The 21547-nt window shown below is 34.8% G+C and overlaps 1 protein-coding gene across 8 annotated transcripts in view; it reads right to left on the bottom strand.

Annotated features, from left to right (window-relative positions):
- The window catches only part of Mef2a (myocyte enhancer factor 2A), a 124419-nt gene that overhangs the window by 33798 nt on the left and 69074 nt on the right, over positions 1–21547 (bottom strand). For 4 of the 8 annotated variants that reach the window (XM_013512519.1, XM_013512517.1, XM_013512516.1 and 1 more), the window contains 2 exons: positions 18722–18925; positions 1157–1306 (listed from right to left, as the gene is read on the bottom strand). In XM_013512519.1, the coding sequence (XP_013367973.1) occupies positions 1157–1306; positions 18722–18925 (354 nt within the window). Of the gene's footprint in view, positions 1–1156; positions 1307–1371; positions 1504–18721; positions 18926–21547 lie in introns of all 8 variants that reach the window. The other 4 variants (XM_005381629.2, XM_005381631.2, XM_005381630.2 and 1 more) reach the window with 2 other exon arrangements.

Raw genomic sequence — 21547 nt, 5'->3', positions numbered from 1 at the left:
TCCCTGTGAAGTCAGAGATTTTACTTTGTTGGCTATTGTTTTGAGAAATGGTATTGGCCAAACACCTCCTTAAAGCTATTTTTAATGAGTTGCTTCTTAGAGGAAATGACATACGATGGAATTCTTTAGAGATTGTTTTATGAGAATTAATACCAACTATTAATACCAATACATACTAGCACCGGAAGTAATCTGTTCAATGAAGGCTACATTTATATATACTGAATTTAAAAATTACACCCAGAATAACAGTTTTAAGTAGTTCTTTCCAATGAGTTTCCAGTGAAAAGAAGTCTTTGAAGAACTATTAAGTCTAGGAGCATGAGCTCAGTGAAGTACTGTTTCACTGTCACTGGCTGTATAAGCTTAGAAAAATTATAGAGTGACTACTGTGCAGTCAGTTTAAGAACACTGCTCCCTTAAATTAAAATTAATCCAGGGCTCTTTTCGTCATACTTACAGCATAAGAAAAGGCCAAAACTTTGGTGGAATCCTTGCCAATGATTTGGGGATATTTCCAAAGGGCCATACAGTAAGCTTAGCTTTACTAATATTAAAGTAACTATATAAAATATTAAAAGTAATTTAGAAATACCAAATTTTGAAATAAACCCAACTACTTTATATTTGGTATTCTCAAAATCTACTTAAGTACATATTATAAGAATACATATTTTAAATCATGCAAGAGAGGGGAAAGTCTTATATATACATTACATTAAAAAGTATGGAATTTTAGAACTGGAAGAGACCTTAAAAATTATGTGAACTAGGGGCTGGAGATTTAGCTCAGAGGCACAGCGCCTGCTTGGCAAGTGCAAGGTCATGAGTTCGATTCCTGGTACCAGAAAAAAAACGAAAAAAAAAAATTATGTGAACTAACTCACTTTATAGCTTACAAAAAAACAAAATGCAGGATGCTTATGTGCCCTACCTAAAGATATAAAGGGTAGTAAGTTGCTGGTCCTGGACTAGAATGTTTTTCATTTAAGATACTGAACTTGTTTATGATTTCAGCCATTTTAAAGTTCTATAAAATAGAAAATGCTAATAAAATTACTTATTTCCCCTCCTACTTATTGTCATTACCCATTATAAAAATAAGTACAATGTATGGTCAATCTCTTCATGCACAAGATAAAAGCACAAACCATACTTTAGTACTCACTGCGATTTTATGATTCCGCATCATATTATCAAATTCCTCATTAATTTTTTTATACTTCTCTTCTGTATGTGGAGTTAGCACATATGAAGTATCAGGGTCTGGGCTGTCGCACCCTCTGTGTTCCTTCTTGTTCAGAGCCTAAATAATGAAGTTAACAAAAAGGATCAACAAATAAAAAGTAGAGGTAAAGTAAAAGTACTTACAGGGCCTCGTTTGAAAATAAAATCACTATCTTCATTTAGTTTGCTGAATCTGTCCTCCGAGAGTGGACTGTGCTCAAAGTAATCGTCAGCATCAGGGCTCTCACAACCATTAAGGCCTTTTTTTCTTAAAGTCTGAAATACAATTGGAAAATTCACACACAAATAATACTAACTTTCCATGATTTTTTTTTTTTTGTAAAATTACTAAGAGAGCACAGATCAAACTGAATTCTATAAAGAGCCACTGAAATGTTTTGTAAATTATCACAAAATGTACTCTAATTCTTCAAGTAAGGTAGACCTATGATAGAAGCCAAATTAATTCTTCCATTCTTCCATATTATGAGAAAAAGAATATTTACTCGTTTGGATTCTTCCTTTTAAAGCTTCTTAGAGTACTGAATTAGTGTTCTGACAGTTATCACTAGAATCTGATTACAGTATCTGGGAGGGCCAGTGAGTATAAGAACTGACTCAGAATTCTATAAAATGCTTTAAAAGTTATGGTACTTTTATACACTGAGCAATTTAGTTAACTTTATTACCACTTCCCATACAATTTTGAAGTACAAAAGTACAAATATTTATTTACATGCCAGTAATGACTCTCTCCTAAATACTATTAGTGACTTACATAGTTTTAAAATTTATATTTAAAATGCAGCCCTCCTCCCTTCTGCTCACTCTTTATAGGGGCTCCTTACCCCAGTTTGGCTTAATCCACTGAACTGACTTTCTGAAGAGTCTTCTTGAGTGTCATTGAAGAGTGCCCTAGATCATAGTTTTTTTTAACTTTGAGCTAAAAAAACAGTAGATAGTTTTCTGACTTTTTATTTGTAAAAGCCATTAAGAAATCAGCTATCTATTATTTAAAAGAATAAAATCCAAGGGCTTAAAGAATATATGCCTTCAGAATATCTCATTTTAAAAATTCTGATTTAGCTCAGCAGCAAAGCGCCTGCCTGGCAAGCACAAGGTCGTGAGTTCGGTTCCTGGTACCGGACAAAAACCAAAAAAAAATAAAAATTCTCTTCAATGGTTTGATCAATCTTCCATTCTTACATCTGGTAATCTGAGCAACTTCATTGAAGATAACAATATGTAATATAACATCCACTGTTAATTCCTAATTGTTTTGAAACCCTGTATCATTTTTAATGTTTTTATTTTGTTTTTGTCTGTGATGTGGATATTTTTCTATTGTTCTACTTTTACTATTCTCTTTAAAATAAAAAAAAAAATTAAGGTAGAGTTACTGAGTTCAACAATTTAAATAGCTTTGAGACTTGGTAAATTTCCAGTCAAACACAAAGTATTAGGAGTTAACAATTTCCAAATGTGCCTAACAGACTTAATTAGGAATTAAGATTGATCAATAATGTAACCCTAGATAAGTTCATCAACAAATGATTATTTAGATTTAAGGTATATTTTAATTAATTTATAACAAGTACAGTATCTTTTAAAACCTGATTTTCAATAATTGTGGATGTTTATTTTCTTTTTTCCTGAGAATATAAACAGAGTATACTAAGATTAGAGAATTTTTTTCTTAGTTTTTCCTAAGCTAAATACTTTAAAATTCACTTTACTCAATATGATTATTTTGCACGCCTACAGAAAGTCATAAACAATCATTATGTTTCTCAAATTACCTGGCGTGTGCTAGGAACCCCATACCTAGTGCCTGAAGCTTTCATTAAGATGCAATCACTGATGACAAGCACGTAGCCAACACTATCTATTTCCCCACATCTATAGCATGGCACTAAGATCAGGGAGTTTAATGGCATGGTCATTTACGTGTACTTAGTAAAAAAAAAAAAAACAAGTCCTACTGTTAAGAACACTGAAGGATGGAGGCACTTGTTCTCCCTATCTATGGAAGGAAGTCCTACCTGCCAAAACTCTAGAAGTTGTTATCAGCAGTGAAAATGTTAACACTTACTATAATGGAACACATTGTACTCTCATAACTTACACAGCTTTAGAAACAAAACAAATACAGTAGATGCTTATACAGAAATTTTACTGTGGAACTGATTTATTCTAACCCTAAATCTTTGGATACTTCTCCCTAATTTTCCCATGTCTTACAAGTAGTTAATTCTATCTTGCTCTTCTTCATATACTGAACTTTCCACAAACAGCAATCACCAAATGTGTATCTTTCAACATCTTTTAATCTACAGAGCAAAAGAACAACATGGCGTTTGTTAAAAAATTACGCAGAATTATTTTATTCTGTAAGAATAAGACTAACCCTACTTGTGTTTACGAGGAAGGAAAGTGCTCTGGCATCTCCAGCTCTGCAAGTCTTCAGTTCATATGGGTTCCTGTCACAGCACCGTGGGGGAATTTAAGAGGCAGTATCAGCTCTGTAGATAACAAGCTAATGTACCTCTGTTTGACAGCCAACTTGTTTCTCCTTATCACCAAACATGAAGAGTTGTTTTGAGGACCCAACTACCATAAAAAGACTTTTTCTGTCTTCTTTATCATTACCAAATAGCATAAGAGTAAGTTTCTCTGTGTCACTGGTCCTAACAAACGGAATGCTGTAATCTATTAACAAGAGCAGGCGAGGCATATACAAAACAGGCCAGCTTCACTTTTCTCACATGCTTCAAAGTAGCCATAATAAAAACTCGTGTTCAATTAAGAAAACAGTTTGAGAGGTGATCACTATGAGGAATCTGCTTATAAGTGCAAAGATGGATCAAGCGTATTACGATTGTGCATTTACACTAGTGCTGACGTTACATTCTAAAGTAAACAGAACTTCAAGAACCTTTATTTCTTGTAAATATGATCGAAAGTTTTTCAGCGCAATTCTAGCAAACTGAATGGGAGAATTCAACTGTGCCAAAATAATCTCAAATTTCAATGGTGTGTACTGTTTAAATTCATTCATCCCAAATGCTTTTATTTTATGAAAAAAATTTCACAACCGAATAATGAGAATAACAATAGGTTCTAAACTATGTACCACTATCATCACCATAGATTATAAGATATAAACCAAAAATATTTTTACATAAAACCCCCACTAAACTTTTTCAATGAATTAAAATAACCTATTAGTATAAATAAAACAAATTAACACAGACTGTATATTGAAACATTTTTAAAATAATGGGATATATAATTTGTGGAAGTAGTTGCTTTTCCTAAATTGCTATATTGCAAACCACTAATAATAATCTCACTTAATGACCAAGTAAGTTATTAATTAATTTAAACAGAGTGATACAGTCCTTTTTATGCACTTTATATATCAGTATTCCAAATATATTTAAAGGTCTTTTTATTTTTTTTTATTTTTTGGTTTTTTTGGTTTTTCTCCGGTACTGGGAACCGAACTCACGACCTTGTGCTTGCCAGGCAGGCGCTTTGCCACTGAGCTAAATCCCCAGCCCCTATTTAAAGGTCTTAATTGGTAAGATTATTTTAATGAAACCCTAAGATAAATGCATCTACATTTTTCATCCATCGATTTGTATAAAAGAAAAATGTTATTTTTGAAGGGTCAGTTAAGCACTATTTGAAAACAAACTTTTTTCACTTGTCATCAATAAAGTTAAATTTGATTATAATTTTAATTTTCTTGTTGTGATTTGGACCAAACCAGATACAGTCCACATACCTTCACTTATGGTACAAAAATGTAAGATTTAAATAAATAAATGTCCTTATTTAACATTTACCTTTTAACATTAATTACACAGGATACATTGTAAAATATCTTTTTTTTTCTTTCTGAGACAGGGTTTCACTATGCAGTTCAGGTTGACCTTCAACTCACTTTGAAGCCCAGGCTGGCCTCGAACTCACAACAATCCTCCTGCATAGGCCTCCCTCCTTCAACCTCCCAAGTGCTGGTATTACAGGTGTGCGCCACCAGGACCAGCAAGTAAAATATCTTTAAATAGATCAAAAAATTAAAGTATCTGCAATAGAAAACTGCATTTTTTAGGGCACATTCTCTCAAGTTGTGCCCTCTATGCGTTTGTGCCTTTATCTTTGAACTATTTTGCAACTTCCTATAAGTTAATTTATAGACAACTGATAGACAAACAATTTATGTATACAGATATGCAAATTAATTTGTCAATATAAAGATTCAGTAGACTTCTTTCCCCTACCATCACTGGTTTTTACATCTATGAAGCAAATTCATTTGGCCTTCTTGCTGGGCTTATGTGTTTGATTTTGGATTCATCTGTTAATGTTTAACATTTTTCAGTTTCCCACAGTACTAATTAATAATTGATATCTTTGTCTCACATTCATCTTATATCTGCTTAGCGTCATGATTTTACCTTTTTAGAAAATTACCTGTTATTAAAATGTGAACTACTCTTGACTCACTGGCAGGAGATCTAAATTCAGGGAAGAGAGTGATTCCTAGTAACCCTTGATAGGATTTAGGATTAGACTGAGCACTAGTTTTTAAAGAAAAAGTAGTATGTTGTTCATTAAAATTTTTGAAAGTATCTGATTATCTAGTTACTTATATTCTTTATTTAATGACTGTGAGGACTTATGACTGAGGTATGCTGTTTGGCCTTGATTTGCTGCTTCAATATATGACCCTTTTTTTGGTATCAGATCTGTACACCTTATTTATAGAGGCTCAGTGTCTTTTTTGTACAGTGTACCTTATTTATACAATATTATAATTTCTGCTGATTATACTATATAGTACAGTACTGTAGTTTTATGTTGTACTGTGAATAAAAGCCAAGTCATCAAGATGGAGTTTCCTCTGACCATTTCCTTGTTCTGTACGTTGTAATGCACATATTATATACAATTCCTCACTTAGTACGCAATTCAATAAAGGACCCAGCTGCAGGAACAGGAATTGGTCATTAAAGGAGGAATGTCTATAATGAGCTATATTAATTTATTACTGGATTAAATATTAAGGAATTATGATCAGATAAGATTTGTAATTGTTCAGTATCTGTCTTCAAGAAATTAAAAAGTAACCCTTGATTCTTGTGCTAATTCATAAACTGTTAATTATAATCACAATGTTGAGCGAGGACTGCCAAAAACAGCAAGCCTCCTACCTCAGGGTTTCTTTCCATGTGAACTGACTGATCTCTCAAGCAAAACTGAACCTAGTGGGTAAGAGTGGGTGTTCTGCCTATGAGCATTTCCAAGTAAGAGGGATTCCTAACATCATGTCTACATTCTTTGTGTACTAAACATGCCCAAATAAAAAAAAAAAAAAAAAAAAAACAACAACAAAACTAAAATCTTGGTTTTTGTTTTTTGGTAGTAACTAAGCCAGTTTTATATAAATGAAGAGGAACGTAAAGCCTTCTAAAGAACTCATTAGTAGGAAAGCTTGTTTGTTTGTTTGTTTGTTTGTTTGGGGGGGGAAGCTTTTTAAAAACAAAATTATAAAACGTACTTTAAAATATTTTATTTGACACATAAAAATTGTACTTATCTACAAGGTAGAGTGACATTTCAATATGTGTATAAGCAGACTCTTGACTTTAAAATTCCCATACTAATTTAAGGAAAAACAGATTTAGTGGTTGCCCTAGCTAGAACCTTGATTTATATTATAGCTACTTTTGTTTCTTTGATCAGACCATTTTAAAATTCTGTAAAAAAAAAAAAAAAAGAACACTGGTTAACTCACAGGAAATAGTAGGTGCAAATAATTCTGGCTAGTAAAAGTCACTTCCTGTGAAATGCCAATATCATCCTATAGATGCTAACTGGATTTGTTTCTACTTACAAGTTCATTTTAGTGTTTTTAAATTATGAATTTACTCAATTCACTTTTACACAAAGATCATTAATTGTGCCTTCAGGACAGTCATCTCACAAACCACTCAAGGTGATCCTCCTGCCTCTGCCTCTGGAGTGTTGAGATTACAAGCATGAGCTACCATGGCCCAACCCCATTGGTCTTTTAGAGAACATATTAACACTCTTCATGTCTCCTTATTCAGTATCCTGTATTTTAAAAAGTCTGGCGGGTTCCTTCACAGTCTAGAATGCAAAAAGAATCTTCAATCTGCAAGTGATGATTCTTTACTGTTTTGGGACAAATAATCGACACAAATAACAATATAAGCCTGCACAAAGATTTTTACAGTCATGCACGCTATTATTTGACTGACAGAAACCAAGTAACCTTACCTTTCATGTTCAAGGAAACATTTACAGAATTCTTGTTATATGCTACTGCTTGGCAGACCCTGTACATTTATTTGTCTCTCATTTTTTAAGCTTACATAATACATCTCTTGGTGAAACAGGATGGTAAGACACTTGTGGAGACAAGAATAACACTGTTTCGACTTTTTTTTACAACTACATTTCTTTTACATAATAAACATATAAAAATAGATTATTAGGCAAACGAAGCTAAGTTAATGTGGGTTTCTTTTAGCTCATATTCTCTCATGTTAAATACTAAAGTAAGCAAAAGGTTATATATTTAAAATTTTAGACAATCATTTGCCACAAAAATTATATATTTTATATACATGCACATATGCATATACACAAATACATATACTACAGAAATCATTTTTTGTGTTTGCTTAAAGAGTAAGCAAATCACGGTATATTTCATTCTGAATATATTTAAATAATATTTAAGTCATGTGGGGTCTAAACTGAAAAATAACTCAGAGACTGGCATTCTCTGGAACATTTTGAGTATACACTAAATTTTGGACTCAAGGTCTATACTACCTATATAACACAGCCTGTGTCTAGAAGTTTTCACTACTACCTACCAAGATTTGCAAAAGTTGTAAGCTATGCTTTTTAACTGTCAAATTCCATTCTAAACTAACAAAATGAAAGCACATACACACAAAACCATGAAATTAAAAGTACTCAAAAGGGGTATATGCAAGGTTTTTAAATGGACAAGGAGCTAGTCAATTAACTCAATCCATAATTTTATCATCCACCTTAAATCTCATTTCTGTGAAGCTTAAATGCTCCATTACTATGGGATGAATGGATAATTGGCCAGTAGATTTAAAATAAAGGAATAATATGTGTGAAGCTCTAAACAATTCAAACTAGACCATTAGAGTATGTTAAAAACAAGGCAAAGTTGTTTACATCTATTTTAATAATTATTTCCAATTTGAAGCAGACACTATTCTTTCTAGCCACTCTGAAAACACGTAAAAACATTCAATTTTTTAAAATTGCGAAATATAAATAAAGGATGATGCATAAAACTTGTGTGAAATTCAACAAATAATTATAAACCTAGCATCAGTCATTTCAATCAAGTAAAAAAAAAAAAAAATCAACCAGTTAATTATAAGTAAATACCATACTAATTCCACAATGACAATTTTCTAGACTGTCTTCACAGGTTTACGAGTTAGATGCATATCCCTGAAAATACAATGTAGCTCTGCCTATTTTTGACTATTATGTGAATGGAATTGCACTCATTTTTCTGTCTTGCCTCTCTCATTACACACTGCTCGTAAGAGTCATCCATGGAGTGGCATAGTTTTTTCATTATTACTTATAGTATAAGGTTGTATACAAAAAGACATTAGGGTATGTTATGGTTTGTGTCTAGATGGGGGGTGGGCTTCTAAAGTTTTTGATTGATCTATAGTCCAACTCTGGGATTTTGGGTGTGAGTGCTACACCCACCCCGGCAGGTAGTTTACATATAATGTAAGGGAGGGAAAGGGGCTGCTTGCCACAGTTCCTCCCTTTTGCTCTTGCTGATTTTGCTGTCTTCTGCTGCCATGAACTGTTGCCCTCTGCCTTGTGCGGTCCTGCCTTGGAGCCAGCCAAGAATGGAATGAAACCTCCACAAACTATGAGCTAAATAAACCTTTCCTTCCTTAAATTTGGGCATCAGGAATTTTGTCTCAGCAATGAGACAAAAGTAACCAAGATAGGGTATTTCATCTGGAGTGGAACTGTTAGTTCACAAAATACATGGGTTTGGTTTCATAACAGATAATGACACCCTTTTAAAGGTAGTTATATCAAGACCTCAAGACCAGGGATATAGCTCAGTGGCTCAAGTGCCTGCCTGGCAAGCACAAGGTCCCAAGTTCGACTCCCGATACAAAACACAAAACAAAACAAAAATAAAAGTAGTTATATCAGTGCATATTCACACCTGTAATGAATACTTAATTTGCAACCTCTCTGATTACTGATAAAATTAAGTACATTTCATGTCATTGGCCATGTGGATATTCGCTTTTGTGAAGCACTAGTTCAAGAGCTTTGCTAAGTTTTCTGTAAATTGCTGTTTTCTTATTGATTTATAGCACGTTTGCAAAGAACTACGTCAATACACAGGCTAATTTTATGTACTGTAAAAATCTTTTTCCATTCTGTGGCTTTTTTGAAAAATTCTAATTTTTGGATGAAGAAAGGTTCTTAATTTTAACGTCATTAACAATTCATCAATGTCTTCCTTTGGTTATCCTTCTGGTGAGATTTTTATTTCTTATATTAAAAGTGTTTCTTCTCCATTTCAAAATCATGAAGGTATTCTCCTACATTATCCTCTAAATAACTCTGTATTTCTACCTTTCACAATTAGTCTGCAATTATGTTGTGTGTTCTTTTTGTATGTCTTCTCATACAGATATCCAACTGTCCAGTACCACTACTTAATGAGTTGGTTCTTTCCTATTAGATCTGTGGTTATACCTCACATATATTATGTTTCTCTTCTGAGCCATTATTATTCCACTGGTATATTTGGTATTTTGTATTTGTGTCAGTGCTACAGTATTTTAATGACTGTAGCTTTTAAATTAATATCAATACATAGTACTGCAAATCCTTTCTTGTTGTTTCTCAAAAGGTCTTCTCTTTCTCTTTAAATTTCAGCACTAGTTCATGACTTTTTAAAAATAATTTTTTCAGGTTCTGATGGGTATTTTATTGGCTGCACAGATTATTTTATGTAGCACAGATAAATACTGAGACTTTCAACTTATAAATATGGTATAATCCTGCTTCCTGAAATAAATCCAATTTAATCATAATATATCATTCTTTTTGCATAGTGCTGGGTTTAATTCTCCGTCAGTGTAAGTAATGCTAGAGGTTTTAACAATCAAGCCTACAATTTTCAGTGTTTTTAGACAATGGAAGTTCATTTCTTGTTTACACAAAGCTTTGTGTATGGATTTTACATTTACATTCAGAGACTGAATTCTTATTTTCTCTTTAAAAGCCTGTTGGTTCTGCTATCAAGGTTAGGTTAGCTTCATACAAGGAACTGGATGGTCTTTCTTTTGTTATTCTCTGAAAAAGTTTCTAAAATACTGCCATTTTCCTCCCATGTAGAAAAATCTGCTAGTTTTTGTTTATGAAGTCATCTTGACTTGGGAGTTTTGTAGCAAACTTGATATATGAATTACCATTCCATTGCTGTGAAAAAAACACCTGACATACACAACTCAAAGATGAAAAGGGTTATTTTTGCTTATGGTTTCAGAGGTTTCAGTTCATGGTTGGCTGGCTCCAAGTCAGAAACATCAGAAAAGATCATAGCAGTGGAAAGCTGCCCCACCTCAAGGCAGTCAGGAAACAGAGAAGAGGGGAAGGGCCACAATGGAAGGGCCCAAGGACCAGATATAGTACAGACTTGTCCCCAGGGTCACAGCCCCAACACTACCCCAGACACACTTGGAAGTGTGTTTCACTAATCTCTCAAGCAATTAAGATTAACCATCCCAAGTCTACCCCATATAAATGTGATATCCAAACTCATATGCTTACACCATAATCTCCCAGGAGAGATAATAACAAGATCATAATTCTGTCTATAGGATTTAACTATCCTACAATTGAAAAATGCACTAATTTCTTCCCCGAAGTCTCAACAATTCCAACGTCGCTCAAAAGTTCAAGTCTAAAGTCTCCTGAGAGTTAAGGCAAACTAGCTGTAAACCTCTATAAAATTCACAAAGCAAATTTCATGCTCCTAAGATACAATGGCACAGGGTGAACATTCCCATCCAAAACTGAGGAATTAGGTTATTGAAAGAACTGGAGCAAAGCAAGACAAAAATCTAGCAGGACAAAACATTAAGTCCTGTAGCTTTGGGGGCTCATGTGGCATGATGTGAGCTTCAAAGGGCTTGGACAGCCCTGCTCAAATGACCTTTGCTGTTTGCAGCCCACATGGCCTCTCTCTTGGGCTGGCTCTGCTTATTGCCTATGGATTTCCTTGGCATTGCTTGTCTCTGGCATCTTCAACATCCTGGGGTCTCCAATGAAGGTTCTGCCTCATTTCCATAGCTTCACATCACCCTCTCAGTGGCTCCGGCAGCGATTTTGACTCTGTCACATTGCCTTGCCTCCTAGACCTCCTCTGAAAGCTGGATGGAACCTCCATGACCCCGTAATTCTTACATTCTGCATGTCTGCAAAACCAGCCTCATATGCCAAAGTGTGGTAGCAGCTTCAGTTATGTGTGGGACCTCCTTGGATCATACCTATAGTGTCCTGTGGGTGCCTGGAAGGCTCTGCATGGTAAAATGAATCCCAGGTAACTATTTTCCTAGAGACTTTCTTCTCAAAGAGAGAAAAGTCTTTAACATGGTGCCTAGACACTCTTCTCAAAGGAAAGGTTTATGCTTTTATGTCCCTAATATTGCAATTAGTTAGGATCTTACTGATTTCTAAGATACTCTCAAAGCATCTTTTTGTTGTCCTAGTGCAAAGTACTTGGCTTCTTTTAGTAACACTGATCTTTTCAACAACCATACCTTCCCTGGCTCCATCTTTACAAGTGCTTCTTTCCTAACCAAACTGGGAGTTTTTCAGTTCTTTCTGCTCTACTTTTTTTCCCCAGTTTTCACTAAAAATATGGCTAGTAATAGCAGTACCTTGCCACAGCCTAAACACTGGGCTTCCCTGGAATTTCTTCCACCAGATTAATTTGTTCAATGCCTTTAAACTCAGCCTCCCACAAATATTCAAGACATGGACAAAATGCAAAGTGTTTTTTTCCCATAATGTAACATGAATAAACTCTAGCTTAATTCCCAATGAAGTCCTCATTCTTCTCTGAAAGCTCATGAGCACAGCCTTTCCTGTCTGCATTCCTATCTGCATGCTACTCTTGTGAGCACCCACCAGAACCATCTATCAAGCACTGCTTCTAACACACCAAGGCGTCACTACCTTGCATCTCCAAATTTTTCCAGTCTTCCTGCAAACCAGTTCCAAAGACTTCTGAACCACCCAATGACCCCACTTTTCAGTACCAATTTTCTGTGTCAGTCACCTTTCTGCTTTGGACAAACCACCCAAGGTGCATAACTTAAAGTGGAAAAGGGTTATATGGCTCATGGTTTCAGTCCCTATTGACACTGATCACCTTCTAGAGAAAAAAGAACACTTTATCTCAATCTAAAATATTCATTCTAACACATATGGACATTAAAGACATACAGATATTCATCAATAATCACAAGAAATGCCTTACAAAAATGTGAATTATATTATAAAGTGACGTATTATTACATCCTCCCATAAACTCTCATTTATATAACAACATCAATCTGATGAAAAATATATGACCTGAAGACTGGGAAAGTTACACTTACAGATGCACAAGTTCTTGTACAAAGTACATAAATGAAACTAATACTTGTATTAGAAATAATAATATTCAAATAGCAAAATAAAAGTAGTACAACTGAAATTGCATGAGCAATGGTGACTGCCACATGAGGGGATAGTGCAGTGGCATGTGGAAGAGGAGGGTCATGAGGATTATGTGCCTCACCCTGTGAATCATCATCCTGCTGCTTCAGGTTCTGTAAGGAATAAAAGAGTAAGGCGGGGGTTGGACGTGGAAGGAATCTTTTTCTAGTCTGCAGATACCTCATTTCTTTTCCCTTTCCCTGCTGCTCCACTGTAGCCCTGTCACACATTAGCCAAACCCCTTGAACTCCCTATCTGTTCCATTTCTCATCTATAATATTGGAGGGAGGAGTTGATTTGCCTGAAAAGCCTCTCTGTGGGTATTTTAAAAATATCAGCAAACCTAAGCAAAATCATAACCTTCAGTTCTATTGGGTCAACACTGGAGGATTTCAGGAGACAAAAATTATTTAACTTTCTATTTTGCTCACTTGAGGAACCATATTGTATATCCCATTATCTCTACACACCTCTCTCATGAAGTATTCCTGAAAGAAATTACATTCAAAAACACTCTTCTAACAATGTAGACCTGAAATATAAGCCAATAGAAATGTGTTCCCCAGTTGCAACTAATATTAATACTGGTGTACTGTTTTGAATTGCTTTTTAAAGGATTTAAGAAATTAAAATTTGTGCTTGCTCACTGTATGAAATTATTTCAGGGCAGAGTCTTGGGACAAAAATATTTAAATAGCTAGGTAACTGCTGCAAAGAGGTGTATAAACTTCAAGTTTTTAGTTGACAAATGCACTTAAGACAAGTTAATACAAATTGGTTAGGCTTCATGTCAAAAGTTATCAATTCAGTAGAACTGAGGCAGGTCCAAGAACTTGCATGTCTAAAATGTTCTCTAGCATTGCTCATGTTGCTTGTCACATTTTGAGAACTACAGACTTTAAATAATATATTCCCACATAATCAATTTACTATCATCTTTTGTTTTCTAATTGATGCATGGATATGTATTTATTTGCTACATTTTCCTTTAAGATTTTATTTTTAAAGTTCCTTGTAATTTGAAAGTAGGTAAAGATAAAGATGAAAAATAGATTTCTTTCTTTCTTTCTTTCCACAGTGGCTCAATTTTCTCTACTATAAACTAGGGATAATAAAAGGGATCCTATAAGACAATACAAAGCCATAAAGAATATCAGATTCATGTTAAGTGCTCAATAAATGGTATCTATTATTCTTATTGCAACTATCCTCACTAATTTTCTCTTCATTAACAAGGAATACATTCATGATTGCTCCACATTATACTTTATTGGTGTATGTGTAAAATCTAATGTATGGTGAAATGTTCAGAGCCTACTGGATTCAGTAAACTAGGAGCAAAAACAAGGATATTGTCAGTGACCTGGGTTCTGATCCAAATTCTGCCATTAGATTACTCCATGACTGGGCAAATCATTTAACTTGAAGTCCGAATTTCTACTTCTAAAAAAGCTTATCATGGAAGTGAAGATCAAGTAAGATATAGCAAGTGGACTTTAATAATAAAAAAAAAAAGCACTGTGGTATTAGTCCTATGGTGAAAGCAAGCCGAAGTATTAACGAGAGAGAGAAACGGCCTGTACGTGAATCCTTAAATGATAGCACACAGATCTTAACTGCCATATAAACTATTTACTGAATGCTTTTCAATGTCACCAAGTCAGTTATTTTTAAAAATATTATAAAGACTATTTAAAACTTTAAGTATTTTGCCAAACAAAAAAATGTGGATATAAAAATAATTTCAGGTATTCTTGTGTAGCAGCTCCTAAAATTCTCACTTCATTCCCCTTAGTATTGTCTTATTTTGATTCAAAGCCCTGAAGCTTATACTGATTTTAGTAAAACTTCAATTTATACATGGATGTGTATGAGTAATGATGACTGCTTGTATTGGTGTTTTTAATTTCTAGTTTCCTAGACTCTAGGACATAACTAACATTCTTATATAAGTACATAATACTCTGGGCATGGCACATCCCTGTAATCCCAGTACTTGGGAGGCTGAGGCAGGAGGATCACTGTAAGTCTGAGGCCAGCCTGGGCTACAAAGAGAGTTCAAAGCCTCTGAAACCCTGTCTCAAAAAAAAAAAAAGTATATAATACAAATCACAAATTTTAAATCTTAATTTACTGAAAAGAAAATACAGAATTTGTACATTTTCTTTGCATGTTTACATTAAATTGCTACTTTTTGTAGCATCAAACAAAAGACTGCCACCAGCGCTAGGAGTGTTAACTTGGTGGTAGAGTGCTTTCGGAGCATGTTCAAGGTCACCATCACCCTCCAAAAAAAATTCTGAGAGGAAGAATTCAACAACTTTTTTCTTCCTTAGTACCTGCAACTCCTCAAATTTTTTCTGTAATCTAAACAAGGTTCTCTTTCTAGAGATAATACAAAGCACAATACCAGCACAATCCAAATTTTCACAGCCTTCACCCACCAAAACTTTTTGTTTCAATGACAGACAAGAGGCATGGAGACACATTTTCCTGGGACCTGAATAGTGCTGGTTATAACAACAGATGCTTGGGCTTTAGCTAGATATAACAGGCAGTAGGTGAAAAAGCAGTCCCCACCTCTTGATATTCAAGCCTCTTTATAATCCCTTTATAATCCCTCTTTTTAATCCCAGTGACTGTGAAGAGGATCTAGGGTGGGCTGGATCTAATAATTTGCTTTAAACAGAATACATCAAAAAATATGGAATATGTAGCTTCTGAGATAAGTTATAAAGGATATAGTTTTCATTTTGCTGGTACTCTACTGCTGGCTTTGATGAAGCAGCATGCCGTATTAGAGAGGCCCAACAGAGCAAGAAAGTAAGAATGGCTTCTGGACAGTGTCCTTCAAGGAACTGAAATCCTTAGCACAACAGCCCCTAAAGAACTGAATCCTACCCAAAACCATTCTCTCACTTATCATCTGCATATGTGAAAGAAACCTATCTTACAAGTTTAACAACCATTTTCATATATTCATCACTTAGTAAGACTTTAATATACAAGAAACATGAATCAAGCCTTATAATTTATTCTACCACACAAATTCACTGCTTATAATCCAAAGAACCTTCTATCCAATGTTTTTTATATAAAACTAGAAGTTCATACAGAACTACTGATAAAATTCCTGTTAACTTGTATCTTCAAACTACAATTAGAAAAGATCAAAATCCCAACTGAAATGAAAAAGTTTGCTTTCATATTGAAAGAAACAAAGAGTGTAATACAGAAGATCACTAAAAATGTTTGGGACTTACTCTTTTACTTTCTGACTGGTGACCACAATAGAGATGACAAGTGAGGTAGTTGGAAAATTCTGTGAGGATTATACTAGACTATAGTTTAGTTCACATTCTCTAAGAAGTAAACTTTAGGTTGTACAAAGGACCCTCAACCTCCAAGGGCCAAGAACAACTGCTGCAATGAATGAGCAGCGTAATTAGGGAGGTGGTTGCCCTTTATAATGGTACCAGCTAGATATCAATTTGTTGACATCAGCAAAGTCAACTCTATTTGTGTGACTTGAGGCTGTGGAGCTTTTGATAAAACATACATGTTTAAGAACAGAAGCCATTTTAAACAAAGCAGAGATACTTTTCGAGAAGATTCATTCATGAAGTCTCTTAGAAAGCTTACTCTAACCATCCTCTCATTTATAAAATTGTAATATAAAGTGTATTCATAAACCATAACAGGGGAAGAGTCTACTACACAGATCATGTTGCAGTAAGTGGTTATACTATAAATACTAAACAGTATGATAAAAGAATTTACAAATAACAAACACAACTGTATCAAAAGATTGTAGCTAAAGATGTAACCATGTAGTTTAATCAAAGTGATCAACAAAGGCAAAATCAAAAACTTCAAAAGGAAGATCACCACACTGACTCCTTTAAAAAAACTTAGTAAATCAAGAAACAGGTGAATCCCATCCATAATTATACTAACTTTTACTTCTGAAACAATTAATGGTTATGAAGAGATAAAAATTGTTTTTAATACAAGCAACACTATTTTTTACAATAAAAAACTAAATTATAGTCCAAAAAGGCATCATTACGGCAGAGAAATATAGGAAATTTTTAAAGTGCATTTTCAGAACTATAATATAATCTGTGGAGGCAAATAAATCAGGCTGCTATACAAGAAGGCAGTAAAGTTTCTCTCTCTAGTTTAATTTCAACTAGTTGATATAAAATCTAGATTAGGACTCCATTTGTTGTCTGCTAGGTAGTTTTGCATCATTTTCACATGGTTTTAGTATCTTTCCTAAGGAAATGTCTAATTTAATGAACTATCTTTCAATGTTTCAAAAGTTGAAGTTTAACTAGTGAATTAGTAAGTTAAAGTATGCATCTCTCAAGTAAACGAAAAACTCTCTTTTAAAAATGAAAATGGGCTGGGGAGTTAGCTCAGCAGCACAGTGCTTGCCTGGCAAGCACAAGGTTGTGAGTTCAATTCCTGGTACCAGAAGAAAAATAAATAAATAAATAAAAATGAAAATGTAGCTGGGGATATAGCTCAGTGGTACAAGTGCCTACCTGGCAAGCACAAAGTCTTGAGTTCGATTCTTGGTACCAAAAAGAGAAAAAAAGAAAGAAAATGGAAAACCTATAAATGTAAGCAAAAAAGACAGAGGTAACTATGAAGCTAATTTAAATGCTACTGGGAATACCATGTACAGTGTATAAGCAAGGCAGAGGGGCACACTCCTATAATCCCAGCTACTTGGGAGGTTGAAGCAAAAGGATCACAAATTCAAGGTCAGCCTGGGCAATGCTATGGAGGGGAGCCCCTGGCTCAAAATTTTAAAAAGGGCTGGAAGATGTAGCGCAGTGGTAGAGCACTTGCTTAGCACATACCAGGCTCTGGGTTCAATCCCCAATGCCATAGAAATGAACAAATGAATGAAGAATGAATGAATGAGGGAGGCAGAGAGGAAGAAAGGAAAGGAAAGGAAAAAGATGAGGACATGCAAAAGATTTTTATAAGACATTGAAATAAAAAAAGACTAGTGGAGAAAGAACAGTGGTTCTCCTTTTTGAAGGTTTTATTTCAAAACACACTGAACACATGAAATCATTTTAAAAAGTTAATTTTTTTCACTTAATTAGGTTGTCAGGACTATGAAAGACACGAAAGGGGCAGTGAAAAACAAGGGAAAAGGACCTCATCTTCCTGCCAAATAAAACACTAGTAACAAAATATTATTTACATAATTTCGTTGCCTTTCATTATAGTTTAGTTTCGAATTGTCACTGGCATAAAAAGACGATAAAGGTATATAAATTGTAACTCCATTCCATTCAAAAGCAATAGTTTATTAAAATAGTTTCTTACAATACTAACTAAAAAATTCGCACAAAATAAGTAACCCTAGACAAAATGTTACGATTATACTAATTAAATGTCAGATTTATACAGTTAAACCGCCCAGTGTATTTTGTTTGAATGAACAGGACACGTCTATAGCACAAGTGGCTCATCATAAAGCAATTCCACCCTTTTAAGAAACGATTCAGAGAAAATAGGCATTTATCCTCTGATTTATGTTCTGGATGTATAACATGCCAGTTTTATCATTAAATGGAAGATTTAATTATTATTTGCAATTCACACATTACTATATATGTGTTACCTCAACAATATCCGAGTTGGTTCTGCTTTCATGAGGCTCATTGTATTCTGTATACTTGAGAAGAACTTTATCCATGTCAGTGCTGGCATACTGAAACAACTTGTTAGAGCTGTTGAAAATGATGAGCGCTATTTCACAGTCACAGAGCACACTAAGTTCATAGGCTTTCTTCATCAATCCAAACTTTCTCTTTGTAAAAGTAACCTAGACAATCAAAAGGAAAAAAGTATATTTTTATTGAAAGCATTAGTAGTACCTGAAATATAGCTACCTAAAGATGAGTCCTCTTAAAAATATGGAGTCAGATTTCAAAGATGCCGAGGCTCATACTCCACATGAGCCTTTCTCTTCCCCATTTTGCCACAAATATAGTCACATATTTAACTTGTATGTGCAAGGGCTCTTCAGTGAGGTCTCCTTTCCTTAAAAGAGGTACTGTCTTACTAGTGCTGTGACTACACCACAGAAGGTAAAGAAACAGAAGAAAACAGTTGTCCCTATCATTCAGCTTAAAACTATTACCATCAAAAATCCTACGTTCCACCTCGGGCAACCCAGCATCACCCAGACTTAACACCCTGAACAAGTAAGTACATCCACAAATTAACTGATGGTTCTCCTTCATCCCCAAGCTTTCTACTACCCATACTGAAATTCATGGCCCAGAATCAGCAAATTTTCTGATAGCCTCAAATTTTTCTCACACTATTTCTCTAATTCCAACTGAAACCTGTTACCTGAAGGCTTCTCAAATAGACACCGTAAAATGTTTTTCTTTTTTTGTCTTTCTGACAGGGTCTTGTTATGCAGTTCAGGTTGGCCTTGAGCTCACTTTGTAGCCCAGGCTGGCCTTGAACTTGCAGTGATCCTCCTGCCTCTGCCTCCTGAGTGCTGGGATTACAGGCATGCGCCACCATGCCCGGCAATGTTTTTCAGTTTATTTTAAAATATTACATCTGTTTTACTGAGAACCCTAGAAAAGACATAAGTCCTTTCTACTTCCTATTCTCTTCCAAAAGATTTTTCCTTTCTTTCCCTTAAACACTTCAGATATTTTGAAGTTCTGCTATTAAATCACAGCACTTAATTACCCACCTTATGGTGAGCAAAAAGTGACAGCTCCGTAGTATTCTTCCTCATTTATAATCACCTGACTTTTCTTTCCAGCTCTATTTCTCTTAGTGACTTCAGCACGTTTTTGAAAAATATCCATGCAAATTCCTTAGCCTCTGGATTCCTTTTACCCCTCAAATCCCAATGATTTTTACCTCCAATAAATGTTCTTTACCCAATCCTATTGGCACACCTTCAACTCTGTCATCACTCATTAGCACAATACCTCCCAAATGGCAATTTGATGAAATCCACATTGTCTCCTCCCCAGCTCTATTTTGTATTAACTCTCTATAAATTCTTTTATCTTATCAAATCCTCCACTGTATTTACTTTCCTATGTTACTACAGGTTGATCAGCCCTTGTCCAAAATTCTTGGGACCAAAAGTGCTTCTGAGTTGGGCTTTTTCATATTTTGGAATATCTGTACATATATCTTGGAGGTATCTTGGAGACAGGATCCAGGTCAAAATACACAATTCATTTAAATTTCATATACACCTTATATACATAGGCTGAAGGTAATTTTCTATAATATTTTTAGTGCACTTGTGCTCTGATTTTAATTTATCACATGAGATCAGGTGTGGAATTTTCCACTTGTGCCATCACGTCAAGACTCAAAAGTCCATTATGATTCTGAATTTCCGGATCAGAGATGCTTGCTCTGTATCTACTCTCATATCTTTCCTTCTCTATTTAGTTTTGATAGTCCGTCACTATTTATGTCCCTCTCAGAAACACATACCTCCATTACCCTTCTGTCATTAACATACCCGTTGGGCACAGCCCTACCAGGAACTGAGTCCCTAAACACGTGTCCAATTATACATCTACTTTAATGCAGGCAGCTGGAAATTCCTAGGAATACAAACACATAGCTGGTATCTCTGATGGCTATAAATCTCAACACTCAATGCTGCCCAATATTCCTAACTTCACTGTGCTTTGCATTAGCCCATCTTCCAAGACAACTGCACATTTCCCAAATTCTCTCCCATAACATCATTCTTCTCTGATAAATCATTAAGAGGCAAATGAATTACCTCATCTTTCCACTACCAAATCAGTTTAACTGGTTCACCTATACCTTTCCCTGCTTTTGCTTCTCTGATGTTATCAACATACTTAGTCCTATTCCTTACTGCATGCTTCATTCTCTCCATGAGGGTTTTCTTCCACTCTACTAGATGAAATAAGCACATAAAGTGCTCTATTACCTCCTTCAACTCTGCATTGCCCTTCTAGTAACCACCACTTCTAGTTGCCCTTATTTAACAGTAAAAATGTTTGAAAGAACTATCTACAGTGGTCTGGATTTCCTACCACCTATTTTTTCTGCAACCTACTTTAATCAGACTTCCTGGACTGCTCTTGTCAATATGATAATAATTTATTCAATCAAAGTCAATGGTCACTTCGGTTTTTAACTTTTTACTTCAGCAGCGTTTGACAAAATTGACCACAGTCTCGTTTTTCAACCAGTCTATTCAAGATGTTCATGACACAATACGTGTCACTGGCTGCCTGTTCTCAGCCTTTATTGCTACTTTCTCTTCCTCCGCTCAAGCCTCCTCATATTTAAGTATGCACAGACGTCTGACTTGGGCTTCCTTCTTTTATACTCCCAGGTTTGCCTGGAGATTGCAATCAATTTCATGGATTTAAAAACAACAAATAATCACTCTATCCATATTCTTCACCATTTTAGC

Source organism: Chinchilla lanigera, unplaced genomic scaffold, assembly GCF_000276665.1.
Source record: "Chinchilla lanigera isolate Chin_1 unplaced genomic scaffold, ChiLan1.0 scaffold00015, whole genome shotgun sequence".
Taxonomy (NCBI): domain Eukaryota; kingdom Metazoa; phylum Chordata; class Mammalia; order Rodentia; family Chinchillidae; genus Chinchilla; species Chinchilla lanigera.
Note: the sequence above shows the minus strand (reverse complement) of the source record. Positions and strands in the feature narration are given on the sequence as shown.